Source organism: Sturnus vulgaris, chromosome 31 (assembly GCF_052056855.1).
Source record: "Sturnus vulgaris isolate bStuVul1 chromosome 31, bStuVul1.hap1, whole genome shotgun sequence".
Classification (NCBI taxonomy): Eukaryota; Metazoa; Chordata; class Aves; order Passeriformes; family Sturnidae; genus Sturnus; species Sturnus vulgaris.
In genome coordinates this window covers 4,632,304-4,651,322 of record NC_142273.1, presented here as the reverse complement: position 1 = coordinate 4,651,322, position 19,019 = coordinate 4,632,304, and the positions used below count along the sequence as shown (strand labels likewise).

The 19,019-nt window shown below is 43.1% G+C and overlaps 2 protein-coding genes across 3 annotated transcripts in view; both read right to left on the bottom strand.

Annotated features, from left to right (window-relative positions):
- Positions 1–905: 905 nt before the first annotated feature.
- On the bottom strand, positions 906–11,382 carry TUFT1 (tuftelin 1). 2 transcript variants are annotated; one of them, XM_088181075.1, is made up of 14 exons: positions 11,245–11,382; positions 10,228–10,427; positions 8,864–8,983; positions 8,055–8,123; positions 7,736–7,835; positions 6,886–6,960; positions 6,238–6,362; positions 5,822–5,896; positions 5,093–5,199; positions 4,805–4,898; positions 3,858–3,963; positions 3,503–3,586; positions 2,881–2,978; positions 906–2,331 (listed from the first exon to the last, which is right to left on the bottom strand). In XM_088181075.1, the coding sequence occupies exons 5-14, from the start codon at positions 7,793–7,795 to the stop codon at positions 2,277–2,279; spliced, it is 879 nt and encodes a 292-aa protein (XP_088037201.1). In that variant the 5' UTR covers positions 7,796–7,835; positions 8,055–8,123; positions 8,864–8,983; positions 10,228–10,427; positions 11,245–11,382; the 3' UTR covers positions 906–2,276. The 2 variants fall into 2 exon arrangements, with proteins under 2 accessions (XP_088037201.1, XP_088037203.1); XM_088181077.1 differs by lacking the exon at positions 3,503–3,586.
- The window catches only part of CGN (cingulin), a gene marked incomplete in the record, with an annotated part of 10,634 nt that continues 2,826 nt past the window's right edge, over positions 11,212–19,019 (bottom strand). The window contains 13 exon segments of the mRNA XM_088181074.1: positions 11,212–12,065; positions 12,506–12,669; positions 13,140–13,248; positions 13,965–14,080; positions 14,394–14,477; positions 14,735–14,824; positions 15,564–15,725; positions 16,136–16,306; positions 17,365–17,475; positions 17,697–17,828; positions 18,058–18,099; positions 18,474–18,515; positions 18,779–18,820. Coding sequence (XP_088037200.1) covers positions 11,963–12,065; positions 12,506–12,669; positions 13,140–13,248; positions 13,965–14,080; positions 14,394–14,477; positions 14,735–14,824; positions 15,564–15,725; positions 16,136–16,306; positions 17,365–17,475; positions 17,697–17,828; positions 18,058–18,099; positions 18,474–18,515; positions 18,779–18,820 — 1,368 coding nt within the window.

Here is a 19,019-nt window from a genome sequence, read left to right as displayed (position 1 = left end):
AATCGATCGGCAGGCATCAGCAATCGATCGCCGAGCTAATCGATCGGCAGGCATTAGCAATCGATCGCCGAGCTAATCGATCGGCAGGCGCGAGCAATCGATCGCCGATCTAATCGATCGGCAGGCATGAGCAATCGATCGCCGATATAATCGATCGGCAGGCGCGATCAATCGAACGCCGATATAATCGATCGACAGGCATTAGCAATCGATCGCCGATCTAATCGATCGGCAGGCGCGATCAATCGAACGCCGATATAATCGATCGACAGGCATTAGCAATCGATCGCCGATCTAATCGATCGGCAGGCATGAGCAATCGATCGCCGAGCTAATCGATCGGCAGGCGCGATCAATCGATCGTCGATCTAATCGATCGGCAGGCATGAGCAATCGATCGCCGATATAATCGATCGGGCAGGCATGAGCAATCGATCGCCGATCTAATCGATCGGCAGGCATGAGCAATCGATCGCCGATATAATCGATCGGCAGGCATGAGCAATCGATCGCCGAGCTAATCGATCGGCAGGCGTCAGGAATCGATCACCGAGCTAATCGATCGGCAGGCATTGGCAATCGATCGGCAGTCGCGAGCAATCGATCGCCAATCCAATTGATGGGCAGGCATTGGCAATCGTTCACCAATCTAATCGATTGGCACTCGTGTTCCGGGTGCATTGCTGAGGGTTCTGAGGGGTTTTAGGGGTTTGGGGGGTCCTGGGGGGGGGTCGAGGTCTCCCTCACCCCCACCAATGGGGGGGTGGGGTCTCGGCCGCCATGACCGGAAGTCAGATGGACAGAACCGGGATCAGGGACCAGGATCGGGAACCAGGATCGGGTCAGGGACTGGGATCGTGTTCTGAATTATGTTCTATTTTTTTCCAATTTATCAAGCAACAAGATTAAATTTAATAGTAAGTTTTTAATAATAACAAAATGTCAACAATCAAAGTGTTGGAGATGATAATTAAAGTATTGGAGATTTAAAAAAATTCCCCCAAAAATCCCCAAAAATTCCCCCAAAAATCGCCCCAAAATCTCCCCAAAAAATCCACAAAAAATGTCCCCCAAAATTCCCCAAAATCGCCTGAAAAATCCCAAAATTCTCCCCCAAAATTTCCAAAAAATCCCCCCAAAACTGCCCTAAAAAACCCTAAAAATTCCCCAAAAATATCCAAAAAAATTCTCCAAGAAATTTCCAAAATGTCCTGAAAAATCCCAAAAATCTCCCCAAAAAAATCCCAAAAATATCTCAAGAAACCCCAAAACTCCCCCCAAAAATCCCCAGAAAAAATCCCCCCTAATTCCCAAAAATTCAAAAAAAAATCCCCCCAAAAAATCCCCCCAAAATCCCCCCAAAAATTCCCCAGAAATCCAAAAAAATTCCCCCCAAAATTCCCCAAATCCCCCCAAAATTTAAATCAAAGGAAATCTTTTTGATTTTTAATTTTTATTTTTAATTTTTTTTTTAATACGAAAATCCAGGAATTTGGGAATTCCCGGGAATCACGAGGGGTCAAAGGTTGGGATCGGGGCAGTCCTGGGTCGTGATTTTGGGAATTTTGGGGGGAATTTTTGGGGAAATTTTTTGGGGAATTTTGGGAATTCCAACCTGTGCCCATCCCACACCTCACCAGGAAACTCCGGGAATGCACGGAAATAAATAGAGGGAAAAAAAAAAGAGGAATTTTTTGGGAATTCCAGCGGGAATTTTGGGAAAAATGTGGAATTGTGTGAGAAAAATATGGAATTATGGGGGAAAAAAATGGAATTTTTTTGGAAAAATATGTAATTTTTTTTAATTAATGGAATTCTTTTGAGGAAAACATGGACCTTTAAAAAAAATATGGAATTTGGGAGGGGGGGGTGAAACATGGAATTCTATAGAAAATTAATGGAGTGTTTTTGGGAAAATGTGGAATATTTGGGAAATTCATGGAATTCTGTGGGGAAAACGGAATTATGGGAAAAAAAACCCTGGAATTCTGTGAAAAAAAAACTGGATTTTTTTTATTTTAAATGTGGAGTTTTGGGGGAAATTAAAGGAGTTCTTTTGGGAAAAGTATGGAATTCTATGGGAAATTTCGTGAAAATTTTTGGGAAAAAAATAATGGAAATTCTGGGGAGAATTAATGGAATTTTTTCGGGGGGAAAACATGGAATTCTGTGGGACAAAATGGAATTTTTCGGGAATTTTTGGGGTTGGGGGAGGAAATTCCAGAGAATCCCCAAAATTCCAGAGAATTCCCAAACTTCCAGAGAATTCCCAAAATTCAGGTTTCCACCACTCGGATCAGAGGCAGTGGCTTTGGGCCCTGGAGGCGTTTGCTGGAAAAAAAAAAAATAAATTGGGAATTTTTAGTGGAAAAAAATCCTGGAAAAGTGTTTTTGGAAAGGAAAAAAACAGAATGGAAATGAGGAAAAATGACGGAGTTGAAATTAATTAAATTATTTAAATTAATTAAAGTAATTAAATTATTCTCAAAGGCGGAAGAGGAAAATTCTGGAATTTGGTTCTGAAATCCAGAAAAGAATTCCCAAAATCCAGGAGTTCACCCAAATCCCAAAGAAAATCCCAAAATTCATCCCCAAAATTCATTCCCAAATCCCAGCATTCCCAAATGCTGACATTCCTGACCCCAATTCCTGGAATTCCCAACTTTCCTGTCCCAAATCCCAAATCTTGACATTCCCACCCGGAAATCTGGGAATTCTTGGAATTCCCATCCATCCTTGAATTCCCGTTATTCCCATCCCAAATTCCTGGAATTCCCAACCCAAATCCCCAAATTCCTGCCCCCAAATCACATTATTCCCGTTAAATTGCCGTTAAATTCCCGTTATTCCAATCCCGTTATATTCCCGTTATTCCCGTACCTGGCCCCGGTGTCGGATTTGGACCGGGCCCTGGCCCCGCCCCCGGGGCTCACCTGGGCCTCGATCAAGTGCTCGATGCGATCGTGCATCTCCAGGTTCTGGGAATGAAACAGGGATTGGGGAAATCCGGGAAAAATGGGGGGAAAAACGGGGAAAGTGGAGGAAAAAAATGGGAAAAATATGTGGGAAAAGGGAGGGGGAAATGTGGGAAGAGGAAGAAAAAAAAGGGAAAGAAAGGAGGGAAAATGTGAGAAAAAAAATGGGAACAGGGAGGGAAAAATGTGGGAAAAAGAGGGGAAAATGTGGGGAAAAGGAGGGAAAAAAAATGGGAAAAGGGAAGGAAAAATGAGAAAAAAATGTGGAAAAAATGTGGCAAGAGGGAGGGAAAATGGATGGAAAATTTGGGAAAAGGGAGAGGAAAAAAAGGGAAAAAGGGAGGGGAAAAATGTGGGAATAGGGAAGGAAAAATGAGGAAAAAATACGGGAAGAGAGAAGGGAAAATGTGGGAAAATGGAGAAAAAAAAATGAGGAAAAAATGTGGGAAAATGGACGGGAAAAAAGGCAAAAAGGAAGGAAAAAATGCCCAAAAAATTCCCAAAATTCCCAGAATTCCAGGCCCCACCTCGGCCTCCAGGTAGGAGACGCGCTCCTGCAGCTCCTGCAGCGCCGCCTCCTTTTTCTGGATCACGCTCTTGGAATTCTGCAGCTGCAGCACAAATCCCCACATTGGTACATTCCCAGGTTCCCCCCACTTTTCCCAGGATTTTCCCATTTTTTCCCAGATTTTTTCCGGGTTTTTTTTCCCCATTTTTCCCGGGTTTTTTTCCCCGGATTTTTCCCCATTTTCCCTGGATTTTATCTCCATTTTTGCCCCCCATTTTTCTCGTTTTTTCCCTTTTTTCCCGAATTTTTTCCCATTTTCCTCCGGATTTTTTCCCGTTTTTTTCCCCCCCATTTTTATTCCCGTTTTTCCCCACCTGCTCGATCATGTGCCGCACTTTCCTCTGCTGGCTCTTCAGCATGTCGTCCAGGTGATGAATTTTCTCCCTCAGCGTTGCCACCTCCTTCTCCAGCTGGGATGAGCTGGGGAAAAAAAAAAAAAAAAAAAAAAAAAAAAATATCGGGAATGCCCCCAAAAAATCCTGGAATTTATGTCACAAAAAAAATTTAAAAATGAAATTTAAATAAATTTTAAAAATAAATAAATAAAAAAAAAAGGAATGTACAGTTCAAAAAATCTGGAACTGTCCAAAAAAATTCTGGAATTTCTAGCCCCAAACTAGCCTGGGAATGGTCACATAAAAAAAAACAATTAAAAAATAAAATTGAAAAAATTAAAATATTTTTTTTTTTAAAAAAAAAGGGAATGTTCAGTTCAAAAAAATCCTGGAATTTCTACCCCAAAACCAGCCCAGGAATGGTCACATCCAAAAAAATAAAAAAAATTCTCATTCCCAGACTTTCAACATTCCAGGGAATTCAGCATTCCTGAATTCCGGCATTCCCTGATTTCAGAATCCCCACATTTCAGGATTCCTGGAATTTCAGCATTCCCAAATTCCAGAATTCCCATTCCCAGATTTCCAAGTTCCAGCATTCTCAGGATTCCCATTCCCGAATTCTGGCATTCCCAGATTTCAGAATCCCTGGTTTCAGGATTCCCAAATTTCAGCATTCCTAGGATTTTGGCATTCCCAGGATTCTCATTCCCAGATTTCTCCATTCCCGGGATTTTGGTATTAGGTTCCCATCATTCGTTTCCACCATTCATTCCCACCATTCCCATCATACATTCCCATCATTACCATCATTCATTCCCACCATTCCAGCATTCCCATCATTCATTCCCAGCATTCCCATTCATTCCCACCCTTCATTCCCATCATTAATTCCCACCATTCCTGCCCCCATCCCGCTGTCTCACCGTTCCCGCTGTGCCGCTCTCTCCCCCTCGGCCGCCCGGAGCCGCTCGAGCTCCGCCTGCCCGACTCCAGCCGGGCCTGCAGCTCCCGCAGCTCCTGCAGGAATCCGGGAATTCGGGAATCCCGCGCCTTCAGGGACCCCAAATACCCCATCCCAAATGCCCTGATCCCCATCCCAAAACACCTGATCCCGACCCCAAATCCCCCCCTCCCAAATCCCCCCTCATTCCAAACCTCTCAATCCCATGATCCAAATCCCCTCGGATCCCAAACCCCCATCTCCTCCGGACCCTCTGGGTCCCGTCCAGGCTCCTCTGCAGCTGCTCCTTCTCCTGCTCCGCCCGGCGCCGCCCGCGCTCCGAGCGCCGGCCTCGTCCCGGCACCGCGCCAGCGCCCGCTGCAACAGGAAAAACCGGGAATGGGATACGGGAATCCCACGGGAATCCCAAAAAACACCCGGAATGGGATACGGGAATCCAAATATAACCCTGGGAAAGGATCCCGGACTTCCGGAAGCATCCCGGAAAAAAACTGGGAATTCCATGGAGAACCCACCAAAAAATCTGGGAATGGGATCCTGAGAATTCCAGGCGAAACCCTCAAAGAAATCTGGGAATGGGATCCTGGAATTCCAGGGGAATCTCTCAATAAAATGCAGGAATGGGATCCTGGGATCATCCCTGGGCAGGCATCTCACAGAAAATCCAGGAATTGCAAATTCCCACCCCCCCCCCCAAAAATCCTGGATTGGGATGAAATTTTATCCTAAAAATTCCCAAATTTGGACAAAGTTCCCTCAAAATCCAAGACTTAATTCCCAAGATTCCCAAATTTGGTGAAATTCCCAAAAATTCTGCTTCAGGTCCCCAAATTCGGACAAAACTCTCCTTAAAAACTCCAAAATTTGGGCAAAACGCTCCCAAAAATCCCAAATTTTGGGGAAAAATCCCCTCTGGAATTCCGGGATTTGGGCGGGATTGGGGTGGAGTTCCGGGAATTTTTGGGAATTCCGGGCTCACCTCGAGGCTCTCCCGCTCCTGCTGGTGCCGCTTCTCGGCCTCCTGGAGCCTCCGCAGGAGCCACGGGGCCTCCTCCTGTGGGAGGGACAAAATTCACCCAAAATTCACCCAAAACCACCCGAAATTCACCCCAAACGACCCAAAATTCACCCAAAATATCCAAAAATGGCCCCAATGTCCCAAAATTGACAAAAATGGCCCCAAAAGGCCCCAAATATCCCAAAAATTGGAATTTCTCCCCCTTTTCTACCCCAAAAGTGGGAAATTTCCTGTTTTTCCACCCAAAATTTGGGAGTTTTCCAATTTTGTCTATCCCAAAAATGAGAATTTTTCCACCCAAAAAATTGGAATTTTTCCCCATTTTTTCCACCCAAAAATCGGGAATTTTGGTAATTCCCAATTTATTTTTTTTTTACCTCCGAGCGCTCCTGAAATTCCCGAAATCCTGAAATTCCTGGAATTCTTGGAATTCCTGGAATTCTGGCTGAGTCTGGAGTTTGGTGCTCAAATCTTCCCGGAGTTTTTTGAGGGCGCTCCCAGCCTGGAAAAAATAAGAAAAAAAAAAAGAAAAATTTGGGATTTTTTTTTTTTTTAATTTAGGGAATTTTTCAAAAATGTAGGAGTTTTTGGGATGAAGGAGAAGGCAAAAAAAAGGGAATAAATAGAAATAAAAATGGGGAACAAGCAAATTAAATGAAATTAAAAATGGAAGAATTGGGATTTTCAAGGAATTTGGGAATTTTTTAGAGCAGAATTTTAGGGAATTTAGGGGAATGTTTGGGGAATTTTGGGGGGAATTCCGTGGAATTTTTGGGAGGAGATTTGAGGGAATTTTGAGGGCAATTTTGCAGGAATTTGGGGAAAAAAATTGCAGGAGTTTTGAAGGGATTTTGGAGGAATTTTGAGGAATTTTTTTTTTTAATTTTTTGGAATTTTGGTCCAAAATTTGCAGAATTTTGCCAGAATTTTGTGGATATTTTTAGGAGTTTTGTAGGAAAACCCGGGAACTTTTCAGAATTCCGTGGAATTTTTTTGGGAATTCCATGGAAATTCTGGAATTTCACCTCCTGGATGTGCCGCACTTCGCTCTTGAGCTGCGTCACCGGCTCCTCGTGCTCGGCGCGAGCCTTGAGATAAACCTGGAATAAAAAATTTAGAAATTAAAATAATTTTGGGGACCTCGGGGGTTTTTGGGGAATTTTCCACCCGTGAAATTTTGCTGGAATTTTAGGGGAATTTTGGAGAGAGGGGTTTTTTTTTTAATTTTTGGACAATTTGAGAGAATTTTGGGGAATTTGTGGGGAATTTTAGGTGGAATATTGTGGGGTTTTTGGGGGGAATTTTTAGGGAATTTGGGGGAAATTTTGTGGGAATTTGGGGGAAATTCGAGGTCAATTTTGCTGGAATTTTTGTGGAATTTTGTTGGAATTTTTGTGAATTTTTTGGGAGATTTTCTGGGAAATTTTGTGGAATATTGGGGATTTCTTGGTGCTATTTTAGTGCAATTTTTGGTGCAATTTTAAGGGGAATTATGTAGAATTTTGTGGGAATTTTTGGTGGAATTTTGGGGGATTCTTTGGGAATTTCTGTGGAATTTGCTATGGGATTTTTGTGGAATCTTTTGGAAATTTCTGTGGAATTTTTGGGGGAGTTTTTGTGGAATTTGGGGATTTTTTTGTGCAATTTTTTGGGAATTTTTTGGGGAATTTCTGTGAATTTTTGGTGGAATTTTTTGGGAATTGTACCTTGGTGATCTCCTCATCCCCATCCTTGGATTTGACACATTCCAAGGCCAAAATTGGCGAATTTTAAGGAATTTTTTTGTGGAATTTTCGCAGAATTTTTGTGCAATGTTTTGGAATTTTTGTGCAATTTTTTTTTTGGACTTTTTGTGGAATCTTTTGGGAATTGTACCTTGATGATCTCTCGTCCCCATCCTTGGATTTGACACATTCTGAGGTCAGGGAATTCCATCGGATCTTTTGGCCACCATGGCAAAGGCTCTGCCTACAGGCTGGGGGAAAAAATGGAATTTTGGAAAAAAAAAATTCCAGGGAAAATCCAGAATTGGGATTTGCGGGAAAAATTCCCATTCCCCCCCCCAAAAAATTCCATTTTTGTTCCAAAATTCCCATTTTTCCCCCCAAAATTCCCATTTTTCCCCAAAAAGTTATTTGTTTTTCCTCCCACAATTCCCATTCTTTCCCCAGAATTCCCATTTTTTTTTCCTCACCCTCTCCTTGGGCCGGGGCTCCCCAGGGGGGTCTCGGGGCCGGCACAGCCTCAGAACCGGAGCCAATTCCTGGGAAAAAAAAAACAGGGAAAAAATGGGATAAAAACAGGGAAAAACTGGGATAAAAACTAGGAAAAAATGGGATAAAACTGGGAAAAAACAGGGAAACAATGGGATAAAAACAGGGAAAAATTGGGATAAAAACTGGGAAAAAATGGGATAAAAACAGGGAAAAACTGGATAAAAACTGGGAAAAACTGGGTAAAAACAGGGAAAAACTGGGATAAAAACTGGGAAAAACTGGGGTAAAAACAGGGGAAATCTGGAAAAAAATCTAAAAAAAATCCAGGAATAATCCAAGATAAATCCAGGAAAAATTTGGGATAAATCCTGGAAAAAATCTAGAAAAAAAAAAATCCAGGAAAAATCTGGAGAAAATTTGGAAAAAAATCCAGGAAATATCCCATAAAAATTTGGGATAAATCCTGGAAAAATCCTGGAAAAATCCCCCCCAAAATATGGGATAATTCCAGGATAAATTTAGGAAAAATATTGGAAAAATCCACTAAAAATCCCATAAGAATTTGGAATAAATCTAGGAAAAATCCAAGAAAAATCTCATAGAAAGCTGGGATAAATCCAAGGAAAAATGGGAAAAAGTCCAGGAAAAATTTGGGATAAATCCAGAAAAAAAAAACAGGAAAAAATTGGGATAAATCCAGAAAAAAATGAGAAAAAAAACCAGGAAAAATCCAGCAATGTCAGATCCAGAATTTTTTTTTTAATTTTCCAAAAATTCCAAGACTCACCTCGGGATTCCAGGTGGGTTTGGGGCTCCCTCTGGAATTTTCCAGGGATCCAGGAGAGTTTTCCAGGCTGGGAAATTCTGGGAATTCTAGGAATTCCAGGGGGCTCCTCATGCTCAGCTCCTGCTGGGAAAATTCCCGAAAATTCCCAAAATTCGCAAATTTTCATTCTCAAATTTGTGCAAATGGCAAAAAATCCCAACCCCCAAATTTTTCCTCAAAATTCCCAAATTTTCCCTCAAAATTCCCTCAGGACCCCTCCCCAAAATTCCCAAAATTTGAGTTTTCCCGTTTTTTTTTCCCAAGTTGATTTTTTCCAAAGTTTTTGCCATCATTCCAAAGGAAATTTTTTTTTTTTTTGGAAAATCCTGGAATGGGGAATCCCAAAAATCCAACCCTGCCCCAAATCCTGGAAAATTTGGGAATTTTGGGGGCCTCAAATCCCAAAAATCCCTTTTTTTTTTTTTTTTTTTAAATAGATTGTGGAAATTCTGGGATTTTCTCCAGAGGGATATTTCTCATTTTTGTGATCGCTGGGAATTCCCAAAATTTCCCAAAAAAATTGGAAAAGTTTGAATTTTGGGGAAAATGTTGGAATTCTGGGGAGGGATTTAGGAATTCCAACGGGATTTGGGATCCCCAAAAGTCACCCCAGGAAGTGGAAAAAATTCCAGGAATTTCGGGAAATTGGGATAGGAGAGAAAAGTGGGCATTTTGGGGAGGGGTCCTGGGGGGATTTGGGGAAAAATTTGGGAATTTTGGGGAAAATTTGGGAATTTTTGGGAGTATCCGGGAATTCCAAAGGGATTTGGGATCCCTCAAAGTGGTTCCAGGAAGGGAAAAAATTCCGGGAATTTCGGGAATTTGGGACAGGAGGAACTCGAGGGAATTTTGGGGAGGGGTCCTGGGGGAAAATTTGGGAATTTTGGGAAGGATTTGGGAATTCCGAAGGTATTTAGGATCCCCAAACTCCTCCCAGTAGGGCGGGAAAATCCCGAGAGTTCCGGGAATTCGGGAAAAGAGAAACCCGGGAATTTTGGGAAGGGGATCCAAGAACTTCAGGAAAAGAATCCCGAAGTTTTTAGGGAAGAAATCCCAGAATTTTTTAGGGGGGGGGGGGGAAATCCGGGAATTTCCGACAATTCCAAAGAAAAAAAAAAAAAAAAAACCAAAACAAAAAACTTCAGGGAGTTCCCGGAAGAAACAAAGCAGAGGCCCGGGAATTCCTGAGGGGAAAATCGCGGAATTCTGAGAGGAAAATCCCGGAATTTTTTGGCGGGACCTGCCGGAAGTTTTTGGGAGGAAGATGCGGGAATTTTTGGGGGAAAAATCCAAGAATTTTTTTGGGAATTCGGGGGGGATCTTACCGCGATTTCCGGGAGCGCGGCCCAGCCCTGGAGCCCGTTCATGGCCCCGCCGCCGCTTCCGCCTCACCTGAGGCAGGTGGCCACGCCCACCTCGGTCACGCCCCTCACGGCGAGTCTCGGCGCTGATTGGCCACACCCTCAAAACGGCGCGGGTGAGTCTCGCCGCTGATTGGCCACGCCCAGTTTGGACACGCCTATCACTGTGATTGACAGCTGTCAGACCACGCCCCCAGCATGTCCATGTTTGGTTATGGCGAAGATGGGATGAGGTGAGGCCACGCCTCCAAAGGGAAAATTGGGATAAAAACGGCGAAAACCTGGGATAAATGTGCGAGGGAAATGGGGATAAAAATGGGGGAAAATTGGGATAAAATTGGGATGAAATCGGGAGGGACGGGGGAATTGGGATCAAATTGGGATTAAAGTGGGGGAAAACTGAAATAAAATTGGGGTAAAATTTGGATTAAATTGGGATAAAAACTGAGAATTTGAGAGAACTTTCGGGAATTTGCTGGGATTTCTGGGAATATGAGGGAATTTTGGAGGATTTTCCTGGGATTGGATATTCCCTGTCCCCGCAATGTCCCCAAAGCTCGGGGGAAACTGAGGCACGGGGTGGGGAGGGGTGGGGGCACCTCCAAGGGTGGCACCGGGAGGGGTGGGGACACCTGGGGTGGCACCTGCGGGGACTGGCACCGCCCTTCCTGGGTGGCGACCACATGGTGACATCAAGGGTGGCACCTTTGGGCCACCGGGCACTGGGTGGGGACACCTGGCGACACCTGGGTGGCACCTGCGGGGGCTGGCACCGCCCTTCCTGGGGGTGGCACCTGAGAAATGCTAAGAATTCCCACTCAGAATTCCCAAAAATTCCCCCCACAAATTCCTGAGATTTCCCAAGAATTCCCTCCCAAGAATTCCCGAGAATTCCCCAAAATTCCCAATAATTTCCCACCCGGAATTCCCAAAAATTCCAGACCCTGCTGCCCTCAAACCGCTGGATTTTATTCCAAACACCTTGGTGAAGAGCCCAAGGGAAGGGATTTGAAATCAAAATTCCTGGAATTCCTCTGAAGTGTCTCCTGGAATTTCCTGGAATTCCCAGAGGGAGGTCCCAGCCATTTGTCCTTTGTGTCCTGGATTTGGGAATTTTTTCCCATGGAGCATCCTGGGGCTGATCCTGGCTGGAATTCTGGGGTTGATCCTGGCTGGAATTCCGGGGCTGACCCTGGCTGGAATTCCGGGGCTGACCCTGGCTGGAATGCCAGGACTGATCCCAGGGTTTGGCTGATCCTGGGGCTGATCCACACTGGAATTCTGGGACTGATCCCAGCCCAAATTCCCAGGAATCGGCAGGAAGGGGTTGATCCCAGGGCTGATCCCAGCTGGAATTCCAGGACTGATCCCAGAATCAATCCTGGAACCGATCCCGAAGATGATCCCAGGCCAGGACTTAATCGTGACTCTGGAATTCCTGGGAATTCTGGAATTTCTGGGAATCCACAGTGGGGGCTGATCCTGGGGTGACCCCAGCGCCAATCCCAGGTCAAGACTAATCCTAGAACCAATCCCAGAGTCAATCCTGGAACTGATCCTGGTTCTGGCATTCCCAGAATTCCTGGGATTCCGGCATTCCCAAAGTTCCTCAGCAGGTGGAAGCTGATCCTGGAACCGATCCCAGAGCGATGCTGGAGCCACTTCCAGCCCGGCATTCCCGGCATTCCCGGCGTTGCCCTCAGCAGGAGCTGGCCTGCAGCCTGGCCTGGCTCAGCAGGGAGGCGATGGCGGCCGAGCCGAGCTCCTCGTCCGAGCTCGGCGCCGACTCCACGGCGCGGCGCCTGCGGGACAACGCCAGCGTTTCCCATGGAATGCCGGGATTTTCCAGGGAATTCCTGCCCTTCCCCATGGGATTATGGCATTTTCCGTGGAATTCCCATCCTTCTCCCACAGAATTCCCAGCCTTTTTCCATGGAATTCCCAGCCTTTTCCCACAGACTTCCCAGCTCTTTTCCATGGACTTCCGGGATTTTCCATCTGGAATTCCTTTCCCATGGAACTTTTGGGACCTTTTCCATGCTTTTAGGGAATTTTCTCATGGAATTTCGGGAATTTTCCCACGGAATTTTGGGGAATTTTCTCTCTGGAATTCCCTTCCCAGGTCTCCTTTTCCCATGGAATTCTTAGGACCCTTTCCATGGTTTTAGAGACGTTTCCCCTTGGATTTTGGGGCCCTTTTCCCACAGAATTTTGGGGAATTTTCGCTCTGGAATTCCCTTACCAGGCCTCCTTCTCCTTGTTTTTCAGGCGTCTCTGCAGTTGCTCGTTCAGCTCCTGCTGCTCCTCCAATTCCCTCTGGAATTTTTTCCGGGCGTTTTCCAGGCGCTCGATTTCCTCCTCGGCCTCGTCCAGCTGCCGCTTCAGCGCCTTCACCCGCAGGCTCAGCTGCAATCCCCACCCTTCAGTCCCCACATTTACCCCAAACTTTCCCCACATTTTTCCCTGAACAACTCCCATTCCCAATCCCACTTTTTTTCCCAGATTTTCCCCGGATTTTTCCATAATTTTCCCAGATTTTCCCCCAGATTTTTCCCTGAATAACTCCCATTCCCAGTCCCAGATTCCCTCAGATTTTTCCCAGATTTTCCCCGAATTTTCCCCAAACATCTCCCAGATTTTACCCTGAACAACTCCCATTCCCAATGCCAAATTTTTCCCAGATTTTCCCTGTATTTTTCCAGATTTCCCCCCATATTTCCCCCACGTTTTCCCTCAAATTTTCTTTTCTCAGACTTCCCCAAAATTTTTCCTGAATTCCCCCCATATTTCCCCAAATTTTTCCCATATTTTTCCTGAATTCCCCCCACATTTTTCCCGATTTTTCCATGTTTTTTCTGGGATTCCTCCCTCCCCACCTGCTCCCTGTGGCCGTTGCTGCTCTGCCTCTCCTCCTCCAGCTGCAGCTGCAGCTCCTGCAGGCGCCGCTCCAGCTTCCGGCTGCACGACTGCAGGGAGCTCTTCTCCCTGAAAATTAATTAATTACACTTAATTAAGCCCCAGTTAATTCATTGATCCATTTATGGGGGGGGTAAGGGGGTTTTTATGGATTTTTTAAGGGTTTTTAAAGGTTGGACGAGAGCAGCGTGCTTTTCTCTCTGAGTAAAATCAATTAATTACACTTAACTACAGTTAATTAAATTAAAATTAATTTATTGATAGGTTTATGGGGGGGTTAAAGGGGTCTTAAATGTTTTTTTAAGGGCTCTTTAAGAATTTTTTTGGATTTTTTAAAGGGCCTTTAAAGGCACAATGGCAGCACAGCGTGCTTGTCCCTGCAAAATTAATTTTCAGTCAATGAAATTAAATTAAATTGAATTTAATAAGATTTGGGGATTTGGGATGGAGAAAGTTGCAGATTTGGGTTTTGGCATTGCAGAAATTTGGGAATTTGGGATTTTTGATTGGAAAAAATTGGGACTGGGAAATTTGGAATTGGAAAAATTTGGGACTTGGCAATTTGGGACTAAGAAATTTGGGAATTTGAGATTGGAGAAATTTGGGATTTAGGGATTTGGGGATTTGGATTGGAGAAATATGGGAATTGGGAATTTGGGGTTTTGGAGATCTGGGATTGGAGAGATTTGCGATTTGGGAATTTGGGATTTTGGTATTATAGGATTATGGGAATTTGGGAATTTGGAGATTTGGGAATTTTTGGGATTTGGGATCTGCTCCTGTACCTCTCCTCAGCCCGGAGCTGCTCCTGGAGCTCCTCCAGCTGTGCCTCCAGCTGGGAACTGCGGCCGCTGCCGGAATTCCTCTGGAGCTGCTCCAGCTGCGAGCGCAGATCCTTCAGCTGAAACACAAACACCAAACCCAGAGTTTTACTGGGATTTTCCAGGGAATTTTACAGAATTTCTCCAGGATTTTCCCAGGATTTTTCTCGAGCTTTTCCCAGGCTTTTCCTGAGCGTTTTGCAGGACTTTTCCCAAGCTTTTCCCAGTCTTTCCCCAGGATTTCCTCCAGGATTATCCCCAGGATTTTCTTGAGCTTTTCTGAGGCTTTTCCCCAGGATTTTCCTGGAATTTCCCAGGATTTTTCTGGAATTTCCCCAGGCTTTTCCCAGGATTTCCCCAGACTTTTCCTGGATTTTCCTGCATTTCCCTCACCTGTCTCTCCAGGGAGGATTTGTCACATTCCAGGTCCTGGCGGGTCGAGCGCTCCTGGAGCAGCTCGGCCCTCAGCTGCTCAATCTGCCAAGAAAAAAAAAAAAAAAATCTGGTAATTCCATGGATTTCCATCAATTTGTCATTTTTTTTCCATGGCTTTTCTAGAATTTTCCATGGATTTCCATGGATTTTCCATGGATCTCCATCAATTTGCCAAAAATCCTCTAAAAATCCTCAAAAAAAACTCCCCCCCAATTCACCGAAAATCCTCAAAAAATCCCTGAAAACTTGCCAAAAACTCCCCTAAAATTCCCAGAATTCCCGGGATTCCCAGCTCTGACCTGCTCCCTGCCCCGGGCCACTCTGTCCCCCAGCAGCTCCAGGGAGTTCCGCTCCTCGTCCAGCTCCAGCTCCAGGCGCTTCGACTTCTCCTGGGAATTCCAGAACATTCCAAGACATTCCAGGAAAATCCCAGGATTCCCAAATGAAAGGGATGGGGGGTGGGGAAGGGGAAAATTGAGGGAGGTTTTGGGGGGGGGGGTTTTTGGCATTTTTTAGGGGTTTTTTTGGGAATTTTGGAGATTTTTGTGGGATTTTGGGGGGAAATTTGGAGGAATTTTTGGGGAATTTTTGAGTGATTTTTTTGGGGGGGGAATTTCTGGGAAATTTTGGGGGGAATTTTTGGGATTTTTTTGGGAGTTGTGGAGGAATTTTTTGGGATTTTTGAGGAATTTGGGGGAATTTCTGAGGAATTTTTTTATTTGGGGGGGATTTTTCTGGAATTTTTGGGATTTTTTGGGGGAATTTCCTTGGAATTTTTGGGGGGGGGGGATTTTTTAGGATTTTTTGGGGGATTTTGGGGGGAATTTTTGGGAATTTTTTGGCATTTTTGAGGAATTTTTGGGTGCATTTTTTAGCAATACTTTGGGAATTTTTTTTAAATTTTCTGGGAATTTTTTTGAGGTGTGGGAATTCATTAGGAATGGGAATTTTGGGGGGAATTTTCTAGGAATTTTATCACATTTTTTCGCTGAAATTTTTTTTTTAATTCCTACCGAGCATTTTACAATTTTTTTCCCAGTTCTTCCAGGGACATTTTAATGATTTTAATATGAATTTCCTGATGAATATTCCCATTCTTTCGGTTTTTTTTTTTTTAGGAATTCTCACCTCCAGGGCCTTGGAATGTCGAGCTCTCTCCTCCTGGGCTCGTTTTTGATTTTCCAGCTCCTGCTGCAGCTCCTGGAATTTCTGCAGCTGCAGCTCCTTGTCCAGCAGGATCCCATCCCTCTCCTCCTGAATTCCCTGCATTGTCTCCTTCAGCCTGGAAACCTGCCAGGAAAAATACCCAGAATTCCACAAAAATTTTAAAAATATATATATTTAAAATTAAAAAAAAAAAAAAAAAAAAAAATTGCAAATAAAATTTGCCAAAATATGAAAAATTTCAAAATAATTCCCATCAAAAAGTTCACAAAAAAGTTCTGAGAAATACAAATAAGCAAAAATATTTCCAAAAAAATTCCCAAAAACTCAGCAAAATTTCCCCCAAATTCCCCAAAAAATTCCCAATTTTTTTTTTCTTTAGGTTGAAATTTCAGGATCAAAAATTCCCCAAAAAAATCCCCAAAAAATCCCCCAAAATTCCCAATTTTTCATCTTACACTTGGTTAAAAATCCCCCCAAAAATTCTTATTTTTTATTATTTTTGATTGAAATTTTGAGATTAAAAATCAACCAACCTCATCCTGCAGCTTCCCGATTTTTTCTTGGAATTTTTTCTCCTCTGCCTCTCGTTCTTGGGTGATTTTTTGGGAATTTTCCAGTTCCCTCCGGGATTTTTCCTGGAATTTTTCCAGCTGGGATTGGAGTGAGGCCACAGAATTTTGGGATTCCGTCGTCATCTGCTCCAGCTGGGAAAAAAAAAAAAAGGAATTTTGGGATCAGGAATTCCAAAATTTCATGGAAAATCCTCAAATTCCACGAAAAAACCCTGAAATTCCATTAAAAAAACCCAGAATTCCATAAAGAAAACCCAAATTCCATGAAAAAATCCTGAAATTCCATGAAAAAAAAATCAAATTTCTGTGTAAAAAAAGAGAATTTTTTGGAAAAGCTAGGAATTTCAGGGGGAAAAAAAAGCAGAATTCCTTCCATGAAAAAACTGGAATTCCATTTAAAAAAAAAATCCATTAAAATAATCCCCAAAAATCCAGGGGAAAAAAAACCCTGAAATTCCAGGAAAAAAAAAAAAAAAAAAAAAAAATCCAGGAAAAACCCCCCAGAATTCCACAATAAATGCCCCCTAAATTAAGTGAAAAAAATCAAAATTCCACAAAAAAAAACATTTATTCCATGAAAACCCCACAGAATTCCACAAAAACCCACAAAATTCCTTTTAAAAAGCCCTAAAATTCCACAAAAAAATTCCATAAAAATCTCCTGAAATTGCACATAAAAAAAAAAACAAAATTCAGTGAAAATTATCGAAAAAAAATCCCCAAAATTCCACACAAACCCCCCAAAATTCCACAAAAGACCCTTCAAAATTCCACAAAAACCGCCCAAAATTCCAACAAAATAACCTGAAAATTCTACATAAAAAAATTCTAAAATTCCACCAAAAGCCCTAAAATTCCACAAAAAAAAACCCTAAAATGCCTCAAAAAAAAACCCCTAAAATTCCTCAAAAAAAAAAGCTACAAAAAAACTCTAAAATTCCATTTAAAAATCCCTTAAAATTCCATAAAAAACCTCAGAACTCCACCAAAAAAAAATCCCCAAAATTCTACAAAAGAAGCCCTAAAATTCCACCAAAAAAACCCCAACACTCCCTCAACCCCCCAGAACTCCACAAAACCCCCAAAATGCCACAAAAAACCCCAGAATTCCATTAAAACAAAAACCCTCAGAATTACAGTAAAAATTCCAGGGTTGTTTTTTTTTTTATGTTTTTTTTTCCCGCCCTCACCTCGTGGCCGAGCCGTTCCCGCTGCTCGCGCTCCTCCCTCAGGCGCCGCTCCAAAGTATCGCGAGATTTCCGCAGCTCCTGCTCGGAACCGGCCAGGGCCGCCCGCTCCGACTGAGGGAGAATTTTAGGAGAAATTCGGGGAATTTGAGGTTTGGGGGGGGGTTGGGGATTTTTTGGGGAGGATTTTTGAGGGATTCCCGGCACTGCTGCAGCTCCTGCTCAGAACCGGCCAGGGCTGCCCGCTCGGCTGAGGTTTGGGGCAAATTCCGGGGATTTTGGGGTTTTGGGGGGGTTTGGGGATTTTTTGATATTTTTCAGATTTTCCCCAGTACCTCCAGCTCAGCCACTCTGTCCTGGAGCTGTTCCCATTTCTCCCTCAGGGCCTGGGATTCCTCCAGGGAAGATTCCAGAACTTTCCGCGCCTGCTGTGACTCCTCGAGGGACGACTGCAGGGAAATCCGGGCCTGGAAAACACAGGGAAGGGGGGGATTTGGGGGAATTTTTGGGAGATTTTTTTGGCATTATTTTTGGGGAATTTTTGGGTGATTTTCTGAGAATTTTTTTGAATTTTTGGTTGATTTTTGTGGAAATTTTGGGGAATTTTTTTCTATTTTGTTGTGGATTTTTTTTTTTTTAATTTTGGGGAATGTTTGGGTTGATTTTTATGGAATTTTTGGGGAATTTGCCCCTTACCTGCAAGGCCTCGTCATGCTCCCTCCGGAGATTTTCCAAATCCTGGAGGGAAAAAAAAAAAAAAAAAAATCATATTTTGGGGAATTTTTTGGTTGATTTTTTTGGGGAATTTTTTGGGATTTCTTTTGGAGAGTTTTTGAGATTTTTTTTTTAGGGAATTTTGAGGAATTTTTTAGGAATTTTGGGGAATTTTTTTTTTATTTTTGGGTGATTTGGGGGGGAATTTTTAGGGAATTTTGGGGTGATTTTTTGAGATTTTTTGGGGGAATTGTTTGGGAATTTTTTGGTCGATTTTTGTGGAAATATTGGTGAATTTTGGGGGAACTTTTTAAATTTATTTTTGGTTGATTTTTGGGGAATTTGGGGGAATGTTTGGGTTGATTTTTATGGAATTTTTGGGGAATTTCCCCCCTTACCTGCAAGGCCTCATCCCGCTCCCTCCGGAGATTTTCCAAATCCTGGGGGGGAAAAAAAAAAAAAAAAAAAAAAATCAGATTTTGGGGATTTTTTTTTTATTTTTGGGTGATTTTGGGGGGAATTTTAAGGGAATTTTGGGGTGATTTTTTGAGATTTTTTGGGGGAATTGTTTGGGAATTTTTTGGTCGATTGTTGTGGAAATTTTGGGGGAACTTTTTTTACTTATTTTTGGTTGATTTTTTAGGAATTTCCGGGAATGTTTGGGGAATGTTTGGGTCGATTTTCATGGACTTTCCCCCCTTACCTGCAAGGCCTTGTCCCGCTCCCTCCGGAGATTTTCCAAATCCTGGGGGGGGAAAAAAAAAAAAAAAAAAAATCAGATTTTGGGGAATTTTTTTGTTGATTTATTGGTTGATTGTTTGGGATTTTTTGGGGAATTTTTAGGGATATTTTTGGAAATTTTAGGGATTTTCGAGTGATTTTTGTGAAAATTTTAGGGAATTTTGGGGGAATTTTTAGGACTTTTTTGGGAATTTTGGGAAAAT